Source organism: Arabidopsis lyrata (genome assembly GCF_000004255.2).
Source record: "Arabidopsis lyrata subsp. lyrata unplaced genomic scaffold ARALYscaffold_1, whole genome shotgun sequence".
Lineage (NCBI taxonomy): Eukaryota > Viridiplantae > Streptophyta > Magnoliopsida > Brassicales > Brassicaceae > Arabidopsis > Arabidopsis lyrata.
In genome coordinates, this window is record NW_003302555.1 from 2763974 (window position 1) to 2781549 (window position 17576).

The 17576-nt window shown below is 36.4% G+C and overlaps 4 protein-coding genes across 8 annotated transcripts; 1 reads left to right on the forward strand and 3 right to left on the reverse strand.

Annotated features, from left to right (window-relative positions):
- Positions 1-1905: 1905 nt before the first annotated feature.
- LOC9328467 (telomere repeat-binding protein 5) lies at positions 1906-5362 on the reverse strand. Of its 2 annotated transcripts, none has more exons than XM_021015230.1 (10): positions 4927-5362; positions 4661-4808; positions 3822-4557; positions 3567-3731; positions 3414-3485; positions 3250-3329; positions 2924-3165; positions 2564-2827; positions 2401-2464; positions 1906-2294 (listed from the first exon to the last, which is right to left on the reverse strand). In XM_021015230.1, the coding sequence occupies exons 2-10, from the start codon at positions 4739-4741 to the stop codon at positions 2115-2117; spliced, it is 1884 nt and encodes a 627-aa protein (XP_020870889.1). In that variant the 5' UTR covers positions 4742-4808; positions 4927-5362; the 3' UTR covers positions 1906-2114. The 2 variants fall into 2 exon arrangements, with proteins under 2 accessions (XP_020870889.1, XP_002892405.1); XM_002892359.2 differs by having other exon boundaries at positions 3822-4560.
- A 942-nt stretch (positions 5363-6304) lies between these two features.
- On the reverse strand, positions 6305-10313 carry LOC9328468 (probable LRR receptor-like serine/threonine-protein kinase At1g07550). The gene is given in 15 exon segments (XM_021015245.1): positions 6305-6943; positions 7057-7243; positions 7351-7416; positions 7510-7636; positions 7731-7927; positions 8011-8075; positions 8077-8106; positions 8176-8253; positions 8335-8406; positions 8476-8547; positions 8636-8780; positions 8863-9341; positions 9544-10057; positions 10060-10080; positions 10204-10313. Coding segments are annotated over 15 exon segments (2550 nt in total). The 5' UTR covers positions 10286-10313; the 3' UTR covers positions 6305-6528.
- Positions 10314-11046: 733 nt separating this feature from the next.
- On the forward strand, positions 11047-15057 carry LOC110225448 (probable LRR receptor-like serine/threonine-protein kinase At1g07560). The gene is made up of 13 exons (XM_021015226.1): positions 11047-11205; positions 11344-11881; positions 12015-12496; positions 12573-12717; positions 12823-12894; positions 12980-13051; positions 13147-13224; positions 13339-13499; positions 13589-13797; positions 13878-14004; positions 14093-14149; positions 14234-14423; positions 14494-15057. The coding sequence occupies exons 1-13, from the start codon at positions 11121-11123 to the stop codon at positions 14891-14893; spliced, it is 2616 nt and encodes an 871-aa protein (XP_020870885.1). The 5' UTR covers positions 11047-11120; the 3' UTR covers positions 14894-15057.
- LOC9328469 (probable serine/threonine-protein kinase PBL9) lies at positions 14985-17522 on the reverse strand. Of its 4 annotated transcripts, none has more exons than XM_021015233.1 (7): positions 17328-17522; positions 16985-17096; positions 16396-16712; positions 16165-16300; positions 15925-16067; positions 15705-15828; positions 14985-15620 (listed from the first exon to the last, which is right to left on the reverse strand). In XM_021015233.1, the coding sequence occupies exons 2-7, from the start codon at positions 17025-17027 to the stop codon at positions 15151-15153; spliced, it is 1233 nt and encodes a 410-aa protein (XP_020870892.1). In that variant the 5' UTR covers positions 17028-17096; positions 17328-17522; the 3' UTR covers positions 14985-15150. The 4 variants fall into 4 exon arrangements, with proteins under 4 accessions (XP_020870892.1, XP_020870895.1, XP_020870893.1 ...); XM_021015236.1 differs by lacking the exon at positions 17328-17522 and adding an exon at positions 17210-17321; XM_021015234.1 differs by lacking the exon at positions 17328-17522 and adding an exon at positions 17201-17321.
- Positions 17523-17576: the final 54 nt, after the last annotated feature.

Consider the following 17576-nt stretch of genomic DNA (forward strand, 5'->3'; position numbering starts at 1 on the left):
TTTTGTGCAATAGCTATCGACCACGGTTAAAAGTGGGATCCCAAAACCTTAACCACTCATTTGGCAACCCAAACCGACATCTAATTTCGTTTTAATTGTAAAATCTAAACCCTAAACCCTAAACCCTAAATCTATTTTCTGATTTCCTATTTTTTAATTGTGTGTTTTTTTTAATTTTTTAGTATTAGTAATGACATGGCAAAACGATTGGCTATAATCTGTTGAGTGAATTTAAAGGTTCACCCATGGGTAAATCTAAGTATGGTTCTAAAATGACCTGAGATTCAAAAGTCACTCTATGCTTTGATAATCATTATACAAGTCACATTCTATTCTTTCATTTTACTTTTCTTTACCAAATCTTATTTTTCAACGTTCCTGCTCACTATTTTTTCGTTGACCCGACTAAGAAAATAATTCCAATTGTAAAATTCATTCTCTCCTTTCTAAAAAATCATCTCAACTTTATTAATGCCGGAGAAAGGTTTAGAGATACCAAAGAAAGAAAAAAAAAATTGGAAGAAAAGAAACAGAGACTAGAAAAAACAGAAAACAAGACGAGAATAAATTCTGTTTTGTAAGGTCCGTCTCTTGCGATATATGATTGATGTCGGCGTTCCTTAGTGACACTTCCACCACAATTGTGTTGTTGCTTTCAGTTCACAAATGATATATCCCAATCTTTAAAATTATTTAAAGATAATAATATTATAGTAGTCACTAATAATTGAACAACTTCGACAACAAAGATTATGACAATACTAGGAAGTAGCAAATGACAATTTTTTAAATACTGTACTTTAAAGCAAAATAAGACAAAAGAAAAAAGTAAGAGATCAGATAGATAAACTTGGAAACGATTTCACTGTAGCGAATTGTCTTGTTTAACGTATCATTTCTTTTTTCGCTCTAAGATTTGTATAAAGCTTTTTTCGTCGATTTTATTGCCATATAATCCCACACTATCGCTCCTTAATATCATGAATTTCTTACATTAATTGCACCTTACTTTCACTTGCCACTAAAAGATTGGCCTAATCGTAGCCTCATGAACACATGCAAAAAAACAATGACTGTCGTAGCCACATAACAACGATGCTAGCAAAAAAAGATTACTCATAGATAGGTGTGGACTTTTGAGAAAGATGAAATAATGAAAATGACATCTCCAATTATTTCTCTCGATTGAACGATGAGATCCTAAAGAATCTTCCATCTTATTCTCTATTTTTCTATAAGTGTCCAAAAAAGTGTGTTTTAGCCATCGGAAAAAGTCGCATAGGTATTGCCACACAATTTGGAGAAAATTAAAAAAGGAAAAGAACAAGAAAAGATATTGCCACAAAAAGCCAGAGTAAATAATTATTGGTACGTATATATGTTATGTTTCCATTTCCTCTTATCAACTCTACCTTTTTTTTTGTCAAGGAATCTTATCAGGATCTCAATTTTGCAAGGGAGCAAACGGAGGAAACCTCTTATTTTCAGTGTTCTAAAAAGCGGTCTAGGCGGTCGCCTAGGCCCCGACTAGGCGCTAGGCTCTCATGCGACGCCTAGATAACCGCTTTGACCGCCTAAAATTACATAGATCTTGTTTAATGTATTTTTTCAATTTTAATTAGAGTTTTATTTATATATATAGTTATAAATATTCATATATTGTTTGAATATAAATATAATTAAATGTTTTATCTAGTTTTTGTTTATAATTTCATAATTTTTAGTTTTATTAGATATTTTATATAACTTTTATATATGATATCATATTTATTATGTTTTATGTTATAAACGTCTAAACCGCCTAGGCTCCGATTAGGCGTTCTAGGCGCTAGGCATTGGGTCACCGCCCACTTAACGCCTAGCGCTTTCTTGAACACTGCTTATTTTAACCAAGCACTGTGACAATTACATCGGACTTGACATATCTTCATCTCTATCTTCTTCTTCTTCTTTACCACAATCCATTCCTTTTTTTTTACATTGAATCTTCTCAAATACATGCATAAAACAAATAAACAAACAAACAAAAAAGTATATATGAATTAAAAAATTCCAGGTTTATCCTGCTAACGTCAATTTTCACGTTACGAGGATAACATTTTTATCCCGGCGGCCTATAGACCAAGACTGGTCTCGAGCTGCTGGGGTCTCTCTAGCAACTGGTGTTTCCCCTGTTGCTGGGACCAGTAGGCATGAGCCGTTAGTACCCGGTCTAAGAGCTCCTGTGGAACTGGCTCACCTCTCCTTTGTTGCGGCGATATTCTTGCTGTGTGCACCAACGTCTTCCATTTGTCCTAATATTCACACCAAATCAAAAGATACATTACTTCTTGCACAAGCAACATAGACCTCATTCACTGCACCTACCAGGTGAGCTGTAAGGAGAGATTTTTATTTTACCTTCAAATCAACATAAGTTCGGTGCTTAGCATTATCAAAAGCTCGCAATTTTACGTCACGCCACCTGGAGATAGATATGTACAGCAATATTAGAACTATCTTGGACCAATTATTGATGGAAATTAAGTCTTCTACCTTGGCAAACAATAAAAAATGTAGTTACCTTCCGGTCCCAAGTCTCTCCACAGCTTGAACAAGGGCCTCTACTTCGGCAACAGAAAAAGGTCGACGGATTCTACGCTGTGCCACCTCAGATCGCTTGGTTTTCCGAGGTGGGAGTACTGTCAAAGCCTGAGCATGTAGAGGGACAGGATCCAAGGCTCTGGAGTAGATGGTTTTACCCCTATTTGGTGCAGAGGGTTTGGAGTCAAGGTCACTTTCTACAGAATTACTCGGTTTAGCATGCTTCCCTGGTGATGGGAAACACCTAATGACAAACAAGTTTTGGATAACATCAGAAACAGAGTTCATCTCTACATCATAGAAAGAAGAAGCACACATTGACCTATGGAGTGAGACTGACCTTGTTAGAGTGTGAGGTACATTACATGGACGTGCAAAGTCAGAATCTTCAGTAGAAAGCGGTTTTGTGGATTGTGGAGGATTGGGCTCAAGACAAAACCCTAAATTATCTGAAAGAGTGTCTAGAGAGAGTCCAGTCTGAAGAAGCATTTTACTGTCGTCTCTAACCTTTTTTCCATGAACAAGAACACCTATGCGTAATCCACCTCCAAGTATCGAGGTCACAGCTTCCAAGACTGTCCTCTACCGAAGAGGAAGTAAAATTTTCATCATTATCCAAAAACATGAATGATCCTTACCAGAAAATTGTAAGCCAAAAATCCAAACCTTTAGCGAACCGACAGTAGCGGTCTCAGGAATTTCAATGAAAAGTTCAGGAACTCTAAATGACTTGATCCCAAGTTTCACTAAGAAAAGCAAGAAAAAATGAACAGAATCAATACAAAACTCTGATTGATAAAAATAACAAAAACCTCAATAGAAATAAATACCGTTATTAGAATCTCTTGATGATTGGAATGCTGGTTGCTTCTGACAAGCTATGGAAGATAGAAAAGCTGAAGCTGCAAAAAACAAAGCTCAAAGTCAATCACAATATCATCATAATGTGAATTTTGAAAAATGACAAGCTTCCGATAATATACCCTTTCGAGGTGAACCAGGAAGGCCTTCATTTTTACTTGTTTCCTCGGATTGTGATGCTGTATAACCATCAAAGTATCTTCTTTTCTTGATTGGATAGTTTCTCTCTGATCTTAAGCTTTTAAGACAATGTTTCTTGCTATAGTAATCAGACTTCAAGTCCAAGTCTAAACATTTTCAGGAAAAAAAACACATAAGTAAAACATGACATCGTTAAAAGTACATATGACTTTCCCACAAATGGTCCATATGTTCACCTGAATTAGGTACCGTTGTATCTTTCAGCTTTGGAGGGACTTTACAATACTTGGAAGCTAAAACTTTCCTTATTCTTCTATCTCCGATACGCAGAGTTGACCTAAATGATTTTGTTCTGTAACATGCTGAGAAGTTTTCGCCATCATCATTTTCCTTACCGTGTAAATCTATAGCATCAGAGCATGCTGAAGGATTTTGGGGAATTGGTTTCCTGAATCCACTACCTATATGATTCTCATCCTTGGCTAAAACATTCCTTGTTAACTTTGCTTCAAAATTTAGCCCCCCAAGCATTGATTTCTTATCATTAGACTCTGACCTATAGCAATCACCATTATTGATCTTGGATTCATCATACGCCAATTCTTGAGTTTCAAACTTGTCCGAGGAATCAGAAGTTATACCAGAAGAAGATCCAAAATGGAACTCTTTAAGGGGACTTGGAGATCTGTTAAAGCTTTGTATTTCATGAGATTTTGGAAGAATCTCAGAGACAAAGAAACTCCTTTCAGCATTATTATTATCATGATCACAATTAGTAGTCTCTTCTTCCACCATTAGATTGCTGCCATTAAGCGGTTCTTTCTTAACGGCACACTGATCTTCATTATTACCAGAGGTGTTGTTACTTGAGGAAGAAGAATTCCCACCTTCAAGCAACAGTTTTCCAGCTACTGCAGCCAACAAATCGAAAGACGATATTTGATGGTTTTCGCTTTTCTTCTTGAAAGCACTCTTCTAGCAAAACACAAACAGACACATATCAGAGGGTAACACTGGAACATATATATATAACTGCTAAGAAACACACAAAAAAGTTAAGAATCAATGTATTTACTCTTGGTGATCTAGCGGCTCGAGGTGTGTGAGGCACCTCATAGCCATTGAATCCATAATCGAGCCTCTTTTGCAACACCATGATTCGAAGAACATTTCAGTCATTCAGCAAAACGAAGGCATTCTCACGGTCACGGATTACAAAATCCCTGCAGGAAAAGAATTACAACATAAAAAACCCCTCCAAGAGAACTATAAACAGGAATCGCTCGTACATGTGACCGCGATTCGAATTGCAGATCCAATAAAACTTCAAAGATATCTCACCTTTTTTTTCCGGATAGAGGAATGCAATAATCTTAAGAAAATGCACGACGATCAGAAGAATCAGCAGACTGAAATCAGAATGTTTATCTTATTTTCTCATCAACCCAATATTTTACAGGAAAGAAAGAATTTCTGTTTTTATTTTTATTTTGTTGTGGGAAATTGAAAAACCCCTTAATGTGGGAAAAAAGTACGGAAGGAGACAAGGGCTTAAACCCCTGGTCTTATACGAGTAACACAGAGGACGTGTCTGAAAAAAGAAGAAGAGCGAATAACCGGCTATAACCAGTAAACCCCACCCTGAAGACCTGTTCTTCTTCTCCCTTCTTGGGTCACCCACCACTGTCTCACGTACTTCCTCTAGATTCGGACACGTGGTGTCTCTGTCGGATCGTCCGGCTTTTTTTACCACACACAAAAATCGACAATAACGTTGAGTCACACATGGCATGTAATGTTTTTTTTTCTTTCAGTCCAAGCCATGTCATTCTCCTTTTTATTTTATATTGTCTTTTTCAGTTTTTCTTCAATTTTATTATAAGAAAAAAATCAGTTTTTATAATTTTGATTTCATTGAAAAACATATTTATTTGCTCAATCACATGTTGGCCAGTGATAACTTCTAAGTAACAGAATCCCAAAGCTATAAACATCACTCTTCTCTGTTCATGTCACCATGTGTTAGAAATTTATAATCGGAATGATATATCCATTTTACTTTTCACATATAACTTTTACTATAAGCTGTAAGTTTATTTGGTTTAAAGGGATTTATATCGGTTTTGGATTAAAATATAAATGTCCATATGACTCAGTTAAGCGCCAATTTGTATTGGAAACATGTTTACTGATTTTCTAATATCCAATCATGCAATAAATTACACAGCCAACATATATAACATTGGATAAGCAAAAGTAATGTAACAAATCGTAGCGTTGACATTTTCGCTCCGTAAGAACAAAGTTGAAATTTCAACCTAGAAACAATGGCGATGATAAATAACATATACTCTTTGGACGTAAATTATTTGTAACGGTAAAGTTGAAAGATTTCTACTAACGCGCTTTAATTTTGCAGTATTGGAAAATAAGCCGATTAGGTGGACTATATAGACCACGGAAAGGAAACTGAGAGAATTTTAGCAAGTTATTAGCACGCGCTAATTTTGTGGCTGGGGAAGTGTTTTCACGTGCTAGTATGAAATTAATTACCATCTGGGTCCCGCTGACTTTTAACTGTACGTGGGCCTCGGGCCTATCTCCTTTCTAATTTTGTACTAGCCCATAGTATTTCTTTTTTCCCTGAGATTAATACTCGTGGTAGAACAAGAATCACTGAAGCTTACACAATTCGATTGAGAAAAAAAAAGTCAAACAGAAGGAAATCGAAAAGACACACAAATTGAGGTAAGTTTGGCAAGATGAAAACAAGGCACTCCACAACACTGTTCGGATATTCTTCTTGTACAATAGAAAACAGAGTAGTAACTTTCAATAGCACAAGGAGAAGCTTTTAAGTATCAACATGCTCACCAAGCTTAAGTATCAACATGCACAAGGAGAAGCTTTCAAATACAAATTATCATTCAAAAAACCCAACCACTAACGTGCCTTTGGGTTTATTTCAATGTCTACACTTATGCTCAGTTCCAGAGGACTCCTTAAATCCACCTCTTGCTGGCTCCTTTGATTTCTCCACTTTTCACATGTGTCCAAACATTCGTTTAGCTCATGAACAACCTGAGACATGTTTGGTCTCTCTTTAGAAGAAATGTTCACACATGACATTGCTAATTCAAGAACTTTCCATGCAGAACTTGTGTCATAATCTTGATGGAGGTTTGGATCCACTATACTTTCAATATCACCATTTTCGAGTATAGACCTGGTCCATTCCACTATGTTACAATTTTCACGGGATAAATCAATCACAGGTTGGCCACTGAGGATTTCCAATAAGACAACCCCAAAGCTATATACATCACTCTTCGTGCTTAACAAGCTGGTTTTGTGGTACCTATAAGAAAATATTTTAAAGATATGGTTCACAAAGATTTTTCTGAAAGCAAAGAAAGATCGAAGACATGCATGTTTAAATGTACAATGTGATATAAATCCTCCACTACTTACTCAGGATCCAGATATCCAAAAGTGCCAGCAACAACCGTAGATTCAGCTTCATTTCCTATTATGAAGGATCTTGAGAGTCCGAAATCCGCAATTTTGGCGTCAAATTCTTCACTCAACAGTATATTAGTACTTTTGACATCTCTATGAACTATTTTTGGCTTGCATCCAGTATGCAAATACTCAATTCCTACCATATGTAAAACCTCATATGTTAACTAATTATCATAGATATGGAGTTTAATTAAGAGAGAATTTAAATATATCAGCTCAAACTATAACAATATTTCTACACACCTATGGCGGATTCAAGAGCTATTTGAAGTCTTATCGGCCAGCTCAAAACAGAACCACCAGGTTTTCCTGCAATAACAACCAAGTGGCTTATAATCTTCAAGAAGTTGGTTTAAAAGAGAACCTATAATTGCTGTATCAAATTTTCATGTGTTTAATTACCTGAGAGATGCTCTTTTAAGTTTCCCTTTCCCATTAACTCGTAGATGAGAGCTAAGCCATTTTCATCATCACAATAACCAATGAGGCTTACTAATTTTTCATGGTGAACTCTCAAAAGTAGTTCCACCTAACAATCAAGGACATAAAAAAAAAAGTGTAACTCATTGATCCATGATCTCAAACATCGACCTACTTTAGTAGAATTTTTTTAATATAAATACCTCTGTTTTGAATTCTTTGTAGCCCTGAGCTGATGAATGAGAGAGAACTTTAACAGCTGCTTGTTCATTATTTAAAAAACCTTGATAGACAACACCGAACCCTCCTTTACCAAGAACAACTTGAAAGTTATTTGTCATTTCCTTAACGTCAGAGTAAGTAAATCTTCTATTTTTCGACTTGAAGGATGAGCGTCTAACTGCATAGAAAATTTCAACAGAGTTCCATGAGAGTTTACAATATGGGCTTATATTTTTCTATCTGTTATTCTCTATTAAGTACCTTTCCCAGCAGATGGCTTTCTCTTTCTTATAACAAATATGAGAACTAACACAAGTATGATAATGGCAAGACACACAAATCATATTTTCGTCAACCCTACAGAATAAATAACATTAGTGGATTACATAGTAAATTAATAAAGATCATCTCAAAAAGAAATCTTACAATAGCTTTAATCCTTCCTTTTTTCTATCAAGAAGGGCTTGAGGAACCAAACCGCTAAGTTTGTTTCCACTTAAGTTTCTGTAGAAAAATAAAGATCATCTAGTTAATATATGTATAACATTCTAATAAAAACGGCTTATTGTGCTTTCAACAACTTACATGACCAACAAAGACTTCATCTTGGCTAGAAATTCAGGCACTTCACCAGTCAAGTTGTTTTGGGACAAGTCCCTGTAGTTACATCAAATATTGTTAACGAATTTTTTGAATACATCTTCATTTTATTATAGAGATACGTACAGTTCTTGAAGTTGAGTTAGATTTTGTATGCTAGGTGATATAACTCCATTTAATCCACTTGAAGACAAATCTCTATTTGGATGATTCAAGACATATCACATCAGATACAATAATCAAGGGCTAAAGTTTTGCTAACAAGATTGAGTTAGAATGCTCTCACAATTTCACGATTCTTGGTGGTGTGGACACATCAATTACGTTGCAGCTTAAGCCAGTCCACGAAAATTGTTTAGGGACACATGGATCACCCTGCCAGCTGATTCTGTTCAATCCATAAGTAGCTTGAATCTTCTTTAGAGCAATGACTGAAACATGGTGGAAAATAGCAAGAATTGACACGGTGTAATAAGCTATATATATGCATAAATATTGTGCAAGCCAACATACCATCATTTTGATTTGTTTCTGATTGTGGAAACTCAATGACCGTGAAAATTTCGAAAGCATTCATCAAGGGTGGAAGCGTCGATCTCGGAGTTTTTATAAGCTGCACACGACAAAATCCTCCCTCGCATGTCAGTGGTACATCGTTGAACAAAATCTGTGCTTCAAACTTGGTAGGACTGAACGGATCGAAATGAACTTTATCATTTGCCACAACTTCGAATTCTCTAGTTTCATTGGCCGGGACGTCCGTGATCTCAGCCGTGTAAATATAACCATAAACTTGGTCAGTAGCCGTCTCCAAACTCCAGGTAATGGTCATTGGATCACTGGCATTAGCCGGCATGGCGCCGGTCCTAAGTACATCTTGTGGTGGGTCATAGCCACCTATAGAATCAATAACGTGGTGGGTTGTGTTTATATGCGTCCATTCTGGTAATATCGACAGCATCCAAATTCTATCATGCACATCTTGGGGATAACTGCCAAAATCAAAGTATATATTTACTTTACATAAGCTTATAACAAAAATTAATACGTATAATCATGTTTTATACTAGATGGCTTAAATGACATGAATATCCAACTTTCTACATGTTTTTTTTTTTTTGGAGATTAGTGTTTCTGCTCATTAATTATCTACTTTGGTTATTAATAAAAAAGAATAAGGTGAAAATGAGGTACCGTATAAAGTTGTTTGAATCGGTGAAATAGAACCGGTTATAACTCCTCAAGGAACCGGTTTGAGCAATATAAGTATCATATAGAAAGGGTCTCAATTCTATGGAAGATATAATTGGTGTACTCGTCCCTGTCTTGACGAGACATATCTCCAAGATGTTAGACCTTGTGATGTGAATGATCTCCTCGAGAACTCCATCACCTGACTTCCCCATATCTATGGTTGTCCAAATATTAGGACCAAGATAGAGGTCGAATCTTGGAGACATGTTAAGCCCGTCATAGTTTCCATATCAGAACATAGCCCTGATTAGATAATTTGTGTCTTGCGTGACATTTAGACTGTAACAATTTCGAATTCCATCGGGAAAGTATCTCAAAACCGTATATGGCTTCCTGAGTTTCATAACCAAGTCTTTTTGGACATTACCAGTTTTTCCTCCTTGGATGAAATTTGCATCGGATATGTACGTCAGATTGCTATTTGCTTCGTTGTAAGGAGACTCATTAGAAGGTATCCACAATCCAAACTGATGAATCCTGGTAAGACCGAAAACAGAGAGGTATATATTGTTTTTCTTATATAAAGTTCTATCTCAAAAAAAAACTTAGAATGGTTTATTGCCAAAATTATTGTTAAAAAAAAAATATGATAAAAAAAACCTTGTTGATTCTGAGATTGAACAAGATGTATGATGGATAAAGTGGCACACGCAGCAAACAGAAGCTTGGTGTGAGTCTCCATTTTTGATGATTTCTGGGTTCACAACTAACAAAACTACTACCAAAAGTTTCGAAACATAATAAAGCCATGCCCATGCATATCTTATATATATATATATATATATATTTCTAATACAAATGGAGAAAATTTAGTGTTATAAAGCTGCAAATGGAGTTCATTAATCATGGTGGCAACTAATTTTAAAAAAAAAACTAAATTTTTTTGCCAAGGTTTTATCTAGCGAATAAGACTAGAGCGATTAATAGCTAACCACTGATATTAGTGATATAATATCCATATAAATAAATCAAGACATTAGAGGTTGATTATAAAATAATAAGCTAACCAATTATATATACACTCTACATTTGGAAAAATCTCGATTATTTTTTCACTTTTGCTTATATTCGTGGTTTGATTCTGACACGATCGGTGACTTTGCCATATATGATGACATCCTTCACACACACGGTATTAACCAATTAGAATCAATCATTTCTAATTCCACTTGTAAACTTTTATTATAAAATTTAAACGTGACACACTTGTAAGATTCAATAATTCCACTTGAGAAAAGTCTTAGCTTCTTACCATAATTAATCCTATTTGACAAATTATTTCGGATTTTGGTCAGATAATCGGTCTAACACAAATACACGTGGCTTATTGTCATTGGTATAAGCACGTTGACATTTTTCCCATTATGATCCGTCCCCACCAGCAAGTAAAATTCAATTCTTCAATAATTCATCCGTTTTCTATATCCAAAGTTTTGATTTGGCATGTTTTATATTGCAAGTACATTGTTAAGTTCGTAATTCTGTTTTTTTTTTTTTTTTTGAACAGAGGTAGAAAAATGAAAAACCTCCGTGGACTTTTGTTGGCCTTCCTAATTTTGTCTTTTGGCATTTCCGATTTTCCTCAAGCACAAGATCAACAAGGTACAACTTTTTTTTTTGTTTCAGGTTTTCTTCTTTTAACTTTCTAAACATGTTTCCTTCCAAAATCTAGACATCAATTTAGTTTGGAAACTTAAAAAAATTTCCAAATTATTTCTTTGTTTTTTCTTGTCTTATCAGGATTCATCAGTTTGGATTGCGGATTGCAAGCCAATGAGTCTCCTTATACTGAACCAATAACAAGGTTAACATTCAGATCCGACGCCGATTTCATCAAAAGTGGAAAAAGCGGCAAGATTCAAAATGTTCCGGGTATGGAGTATATAAAGCCCTACACGGTATTGAGATATTTTCCGGATGGAGTAAGAAACTGCTATACTCTTAGCGTCATACCAGACACAAACTATCTGATCGTAGCCATGTTTACTTATGGAAACTACGATAATCTTAATACACACCCAAAGTTCGACCTTTATCTTGGTCCAAATATATGGACCACGGTCGATTTGCAAAGAAATGTAAACGGAAAAAGGGCGGAAATCATTCATGTACCAAGGTCAACTTCTTTGCAAATTTGTCTTGTTAAGACGGGAACAACTACGCCGCTAATATCAGCTTTAGAACTACGACCATTGAGAAATGGTACTTATATCCCTCAATCTGGCTCCCTCAAGACATTGTTCCGCGTCTATTTTACTGATTCCAAAGACACTGTTCGGTAAGCCAACTCCAAACCAATTGGTAATGAATAGATTAATGACTCATATTCTTTATATATTACCGCTAGATTCTTTCTCATTTATGAGTTGAATTACCTAACAACGTAACTTTGCTAAATATGATCTCTTCAGGTACCCAGAAGATGTCCATGATCGGCTTTGGAGTCCATTCTTCATGCCGGAATGGAAACTATTAAGAACAAGTCTCACAGTCAACACTTCTGATGATAACGGCTATGACATACCAGAAGATGTAGTGGTTACGGCAGCCACACCTGCAAATGTGAGTTCACCATTAACCATTTCTTGGAATTTGGAAACACCTGACGACTTAGTTTATGCATACCTCCACACCGCCGAGATCCAATCCTTAAGGGACAACGATACCAGAGAATTTAACATTAGCGCAGGTCATGATGTTAACTACGGACCTGTTAGTCCTGACGAGTTTCTAGTAGGTACTTTATACAACACATCACCAGTTAAATGTGAAGGAGGGACATGCCGTTTGCAACTAATAAGAACTCCTAAATCAACTCTCCCTCCCCTCCTTAGTGCTATTGAGGCTTTTATAACAGTGGAGTTTCCGCAGTCCGAAACTAATGCAAACGAGGGTATGTCAGTAAAATGTGAGTATATGACTTTGTTGTATATATACTTTTAAGTGTTTTCATTTTGTTATTTTGTTAGTCATTGCTATCAAGAGCATAGAAACAAGCTATCAATTAAGTAGAATTAGTTGGCAAGGAGATCCATGTGTTCCTCAACAATTCTTGTGGGATGGTCTTACCTGCGAGTACACCAATATGTCTACACCACCAAGAATCCATTCCTTGTACGTGCCATGGCCATTCGTAACACTAAAACAGTTTTTGTTAAGTTCTGCGTTTCTTCATATCTTACACTTTATATGTGTGTAATGATCTTTAATTACCACCAGAGACTTGTCCTCAAGTGAACTAACTGGAATTATAGTTCCTGCGATCCAAAATCTTACGGAGCTTCAAAAATTGTAAGTATGAACACATTGCCAATTTATTTATCAAGGCCAAACATGTACTCTGTTTTACCTGAATACTCTGTTTTGCAAATGATAGGGACTTGTCAAATAATAATTTAACAGGTGGAGTACCTGAATTTCTAGCCAAAATGAAATCATTGTTAGTCATGTAAGTTACTTGGTCAGCCATATGAATCACATTGCCAATTTATTTTCCAAGTCTGTTGATGTTTATTTAACTTTCTGTCATTTTTACCTAGGCAGAAACTTGAGCGGAAACAATCTTAGTGGTTCAGTCCCTCAAGCTCTTATCGATAAAGTGAAAAAGGGGTTGAAATTGAAGTAAGATCTTCTCAATTATATTTTGTCATTCAATAGTTGATGGTCATTGAAATATGATGTCTTAATTTACAGTATGTCTTCACTAACACTTAATTAGCTTGTTTACAATACTAGCATTGAAGGAAATCCAAACCTTTGTTCTTCCAGCTCATGCAACAAAAAGAAAAATAGCATCATGTTACCAGTTGTTGCATCACTTGCTTCTTTGGCTGCTTTAATAGCAATGATCGCTCTGCTTTTTGTTTGTATTAAGAGACGTCCATCGAGCGGAAAAGGTATCTGTAACAAATACATCAAACCAGAAACATTAGTGTATGCATACATAATTATATTGTGATTTCTAATTATTTGTGTATGGTTCTAGGTCTATCACCAAGCCAACAATCAATAGAAACAAAAAAGAGAAGATATACATACGCCGAAGTTCTTGCGATGACAAAGAACTTTGAAAGAGTTTTGGGTAAAGGAGGATTTGGGATGGTGTATCATGGTTATATAAGTGGTACCGAAGAAGTAGCGGTTAAGTTACTCTCTCCATCATCAGCTCAAGGCTATAAAGAGTTCAAAACAGAGGTTTTTTTGGCACCATTATTAATTTTCATTCACTTTGTAAGGCTAAGTTGATGTATATTATATTGTACATATTTGGATAGGTAGAACTTCTTCTAAGGGTTTACCACACAAATCTGGTAAGTCTTGTTGGATACTGTGATGAAAAAGATCACTTGGCCCTTATCTACCAGTACATGGCCAATGGCGATTTGAAAAAACATTTGTCAGGTAACACATATTCTCTCATGCATATATCATGATGGAAATTATGCACCGTGTTGATATATGACATTCATGTCTATTTTAATACATGCAGGTAGCTCCATTATTAGCTGGGTTGATAGACTAAACATAGCTGTTGATGCCGCGTTAGGTTAGTCATTCTCATTTCCTTTTTAACACCAGTTTGACCAAACTTTCTATTGATTTATTAAACAAAAATGAATTTTGGAGACAGGGTTGGAGTACTTGCATATTGGTTGCAAACCGCTGATAGTTCATAGAGATGTAAAAAGTTCTAACATACTATTGGACGATCAATTACAAGCCAAGCTTGCAGATTTTGGGCTTTCTAGATCTTTTCCAATTGGAGATGAAACTCATGTGTCTACACGTGTTGCTGGTACATTTGGATACCTTGATCATGAGTAAGTATTTTGACTTCTTCATTTCGTGTACCGGTTAAAACAAATTAGTTATAATAATTTCGACTTGCAGATACTACCAAACAAATAGGTTGTCTGAGAAGAGTGATGTCTACAGTTTTGGTGTTGTACTGCTAGAAATTATCACAAACAAATCCGTTATCGATCATGACCGTGACATGCCTCACATAGCAGAATGGGTGAAATTTATGCTTACTAGAGGAGACATTAGCAATATAATTGACCCTAAACTTGAAGGGGTGTATGACTCTGCTTCTGCATGGAAAGCTCTTGAATTAGCAATGACATGCGTGAATCCTTCTTCCTCAAAAAGGCCCAACATGTCTCATGTTGTTCATGAGCTAAAGGATTGTCTGATATCTGAAAACAAGAGGACGGGAGACATAGACACAACGAGATCCATCGACATTAACTTAAGCTTTGGTACAGATTTGAACCCCAAGGCACGTTAGCCTTTACTCTTCACTTTGCAGCATTCATAACAAGCAGATATGTGAACTAACTTATCATTATGTTGATGAATCCTCATGTTACAAAGATCAAAATTAAATGTTTGTCGTAGTGTAATGAGAGATGAACTGTATCAAATCTTACATTAACAGAGACAAAAACTGTACATCCAGATTCCGTAGACAGGTCATGATATAGGAACTTAATGTCCTGCAAATGTTTTATCAAAATACAGACACAGGACGTGTTTATACTTACTTCAGACATACAGTGGTGAGGCTGATGGGCGAGGATAAGCAACAACTGTACTGCCCACAGCAGTCTGTCGAGCAAAACCTGCATTTGCTTTTTTGCTGACAACACTGTCACTTCTCCTACGCATCCTTCTCTCTGTTCTATCCATATTTCCCCCTATTGCAGCATTTAAAGACTGAATGTGTTCGAGGTGCGAAACAACCTCGCTCATGTTTGGTCTCAGCTTAATCTCTGTGGTGAGACATCTCAGAGACAGAGTAGCCACTTTACATGCTTCTTCCATAGAGTACTGGTCCTGAAGACGATTATCGATGACTCTGAATATCTTCCTTTTGTTTACGAGGTATGGTTTAGCCCACTCCACAAGGTTCCTCTCTCCGGATGGACGGTTCTTGTCCACGGCTCGACGACCAGACAACAGCTCCAGAAGGACAACCCCAAAGCTATACACATCACTCTTTGTTGTTAGATGACCTAAGGAAAATGCAAAGTGATCATTCATAAGAAGAAGCCAATTCCGGAAAACAAAGATTTGACCAAAAAGAATCTGAGACTTACCGGTTGCAAGGTATTCGGGAGCTGCATATCCGTGCGTACCCATGACCCGTGTAGAGACATGACTTTTATCACCTATTGGCCCATCCTTGGCCAACCCAAAATCAGAAAGCTTTGCGTTGTACTCCTGCGATCATGTACCAGAAATTTTCCATCATAAAGCTTAAAACTTTTGCAGTAGTATCATGGCAATCATATCAAAAATGAGTATATTTCAAAATACCGAGTCAAGAAGGATATTAGAAGTCTTGAAATCTCGGTATATCACTCTAGTCTCGGAACTGTGAAGAAAAGCAAGGCCCTTTGCAGCACCAAGAGCAACTTTCAACCGGAGTTTCCAAGATAACGGTTGGAAGTACAAACCCCCTGCAACCCAAGAAAAACAAACCTGAATATTCATATCATAAAAAGCTTTAAGTTTGACCTCAGCCTGGGATTAGACTGAAGAGGAAGGACAACATACTTCTAAAAAGATGATTCTCCAAGCTACCCCGAGGCATGAACTCGTAAACAAGAAGACGGTGCTCATCCTCTAAGCAATAACCGATCAGCTTCACAAGGTGACGATGAGAAAACTGACCAAGGTAATTCACTTCAGCCTGAAAAATCATCCAAACAGAAAACAATCATTAAGATTAAGAACACAAAAGAACCAAAATTGGCATATCTTAACTTATTTATTTAGCATATTTACCAGCCACTCCTGGTGACCTTGCCAACCATCTTGGTTAAGCTTTTTGACGGCAATAACCAAACCAGTGCCTGGTCTTGAGGCAGTGAGAGACTTCTCATCAATCCATCCTTTGAACACACAACCGAATCCACCTTCACCAAGCACACTGTCTGGTCTGAAATTCCTGGTTGCGGATTTAAGGTCAGCAAAGCTAAAACTCTTGAGGTTTGGAGACTGTAAGATCTCACCCTCAGTTCGAGGGCTTGGTCTTACAGACACAGACGAACCCTTGCTCCCAAGACTTGCAGTATCTTTGGCGTCATACTTCGGACTCGCCCCTAAACCAACCAAACAACAACAAAAAGTATTAGTTTCGTTAGATTAATCCAAATTTTGGAAAAGAGTAGTTATACATTCGAATCCAATTTGACAAAAACACCAAAAACCCTAACCACAGATAGAAAAAAATCAAAACTTTTAAGGTAATGAAACAACAATTCTAAGTACTCACAGAATAACAGAGAAATATAAACCACAACAAGATTCCTACGAGAAGTCTCATAGTTCATGATAGGAAAAAGCATTATAATTTGAAGTAAATGTGTTTTACCTGAGCTCTCAGCTTTGACCTGAGCACTCAAGCAAATCCCCATGATTGAGTGATTTCAGAGAGAGGGAACCAAATTGGACACGCTTCTGCAATCTTCTCACTATATATCACACTTGAAGATAAGAAAAAGGTAGAAACTTTAAATCAATGGAAGCTGGAAAGATAAGAAAAAAGGTGAGAAGGAAATCAAATTGTTAAAGGAAAAGATTTGACAACTTGTATCACCCCCAAAAATGTATGCACGCTTTAAAGCATATGACCAAGTTCATCAAATCTCTTTTGCCGATTTAAGTAACCTAACAACCAACAAATGAAGAAAGAAAGACAAATTCTTCTTACTCACCTTTTTTATTTTCTTTGTTCTGAGCCAAGAGATAGAGAAGAGAGTGTGTGAAGAAAAGCGTTGTAGTTGGGTGGTAGCATTAATGGCGGATCGGTCCCGCCTTTCTCTGTTTCTCTTTCTATCGGAAAATCAAAAATTTCTCTCCTTTTTTATTTATTAACGTTTCGATTTACTTGATTTTGTCATTTCTCTCAATCGTTTTCGTTTTGGCCTTTTTGGTACTACAAAAAAGATATGATGACGATGAAG

Coding starts and splice junctions, on each gene's coding strand:
- LOC9328467 (XM_002892359.2), bottom strand. CDS start 4,741: ATGGTGTTGCAAAAGAGGCTCGATTATGGATTCAATGGCTATGAGGTG. Junction 3,330..3,413: donor ATCAAGAGATTCTAATAACG/GTATTTATTTCT, acceptor TGCTTTTCTTAG/TGAAACTTGGGATCAAGTCA. Junction 2,295..2,400: donor GAACTTATGTTGATTTGAAG/GTAAAATAAAAA, acceptor TGTGAATATTAG/GACAAATGGAAGACGTTGGT.
- LOC110225448 (XM_021015226.1), top strand. CDS start 11,121: ATGAAAAACCTCCGTGGACTTTTGTTGGCCTTCCTAATTTTGTCTTTT. Junction 11,206..11,343: donor TCAAGCACAAGATCAACAAG/GTACAACTTTTT, acceptor TTGTCTTATCAG/GATTCATCAGTTTGGATTGC. Junction 14,424..14,493: donor TTTGGATACCTTGATCATGA/GTAAGTATTTTG, acceptor TTCGACTTGCAG/ATACTACCAAACAAATAGGT.
- LOC9328469 (XM_021015233.1), bottom strand. CDS start 17,027: ATGGGGATTTGCTTGAGTGCTCAGGTCAAAGCTGAGAGCTCAG. Junction 16,068..16,164: donor GGAGAATCATCTTTTTAGAA/GTATGTTGTCCT, acceptor CTTGGGTTGCAG/GGGGTTTGTACTTCCAACCG. Junction 15,829..15,924: donor CTAATATCCTTCTTGACTCG/GTATTTTGAAAT, acceptor ACATGATCGCAG/GAGTACAACGCAAAGCTTTC.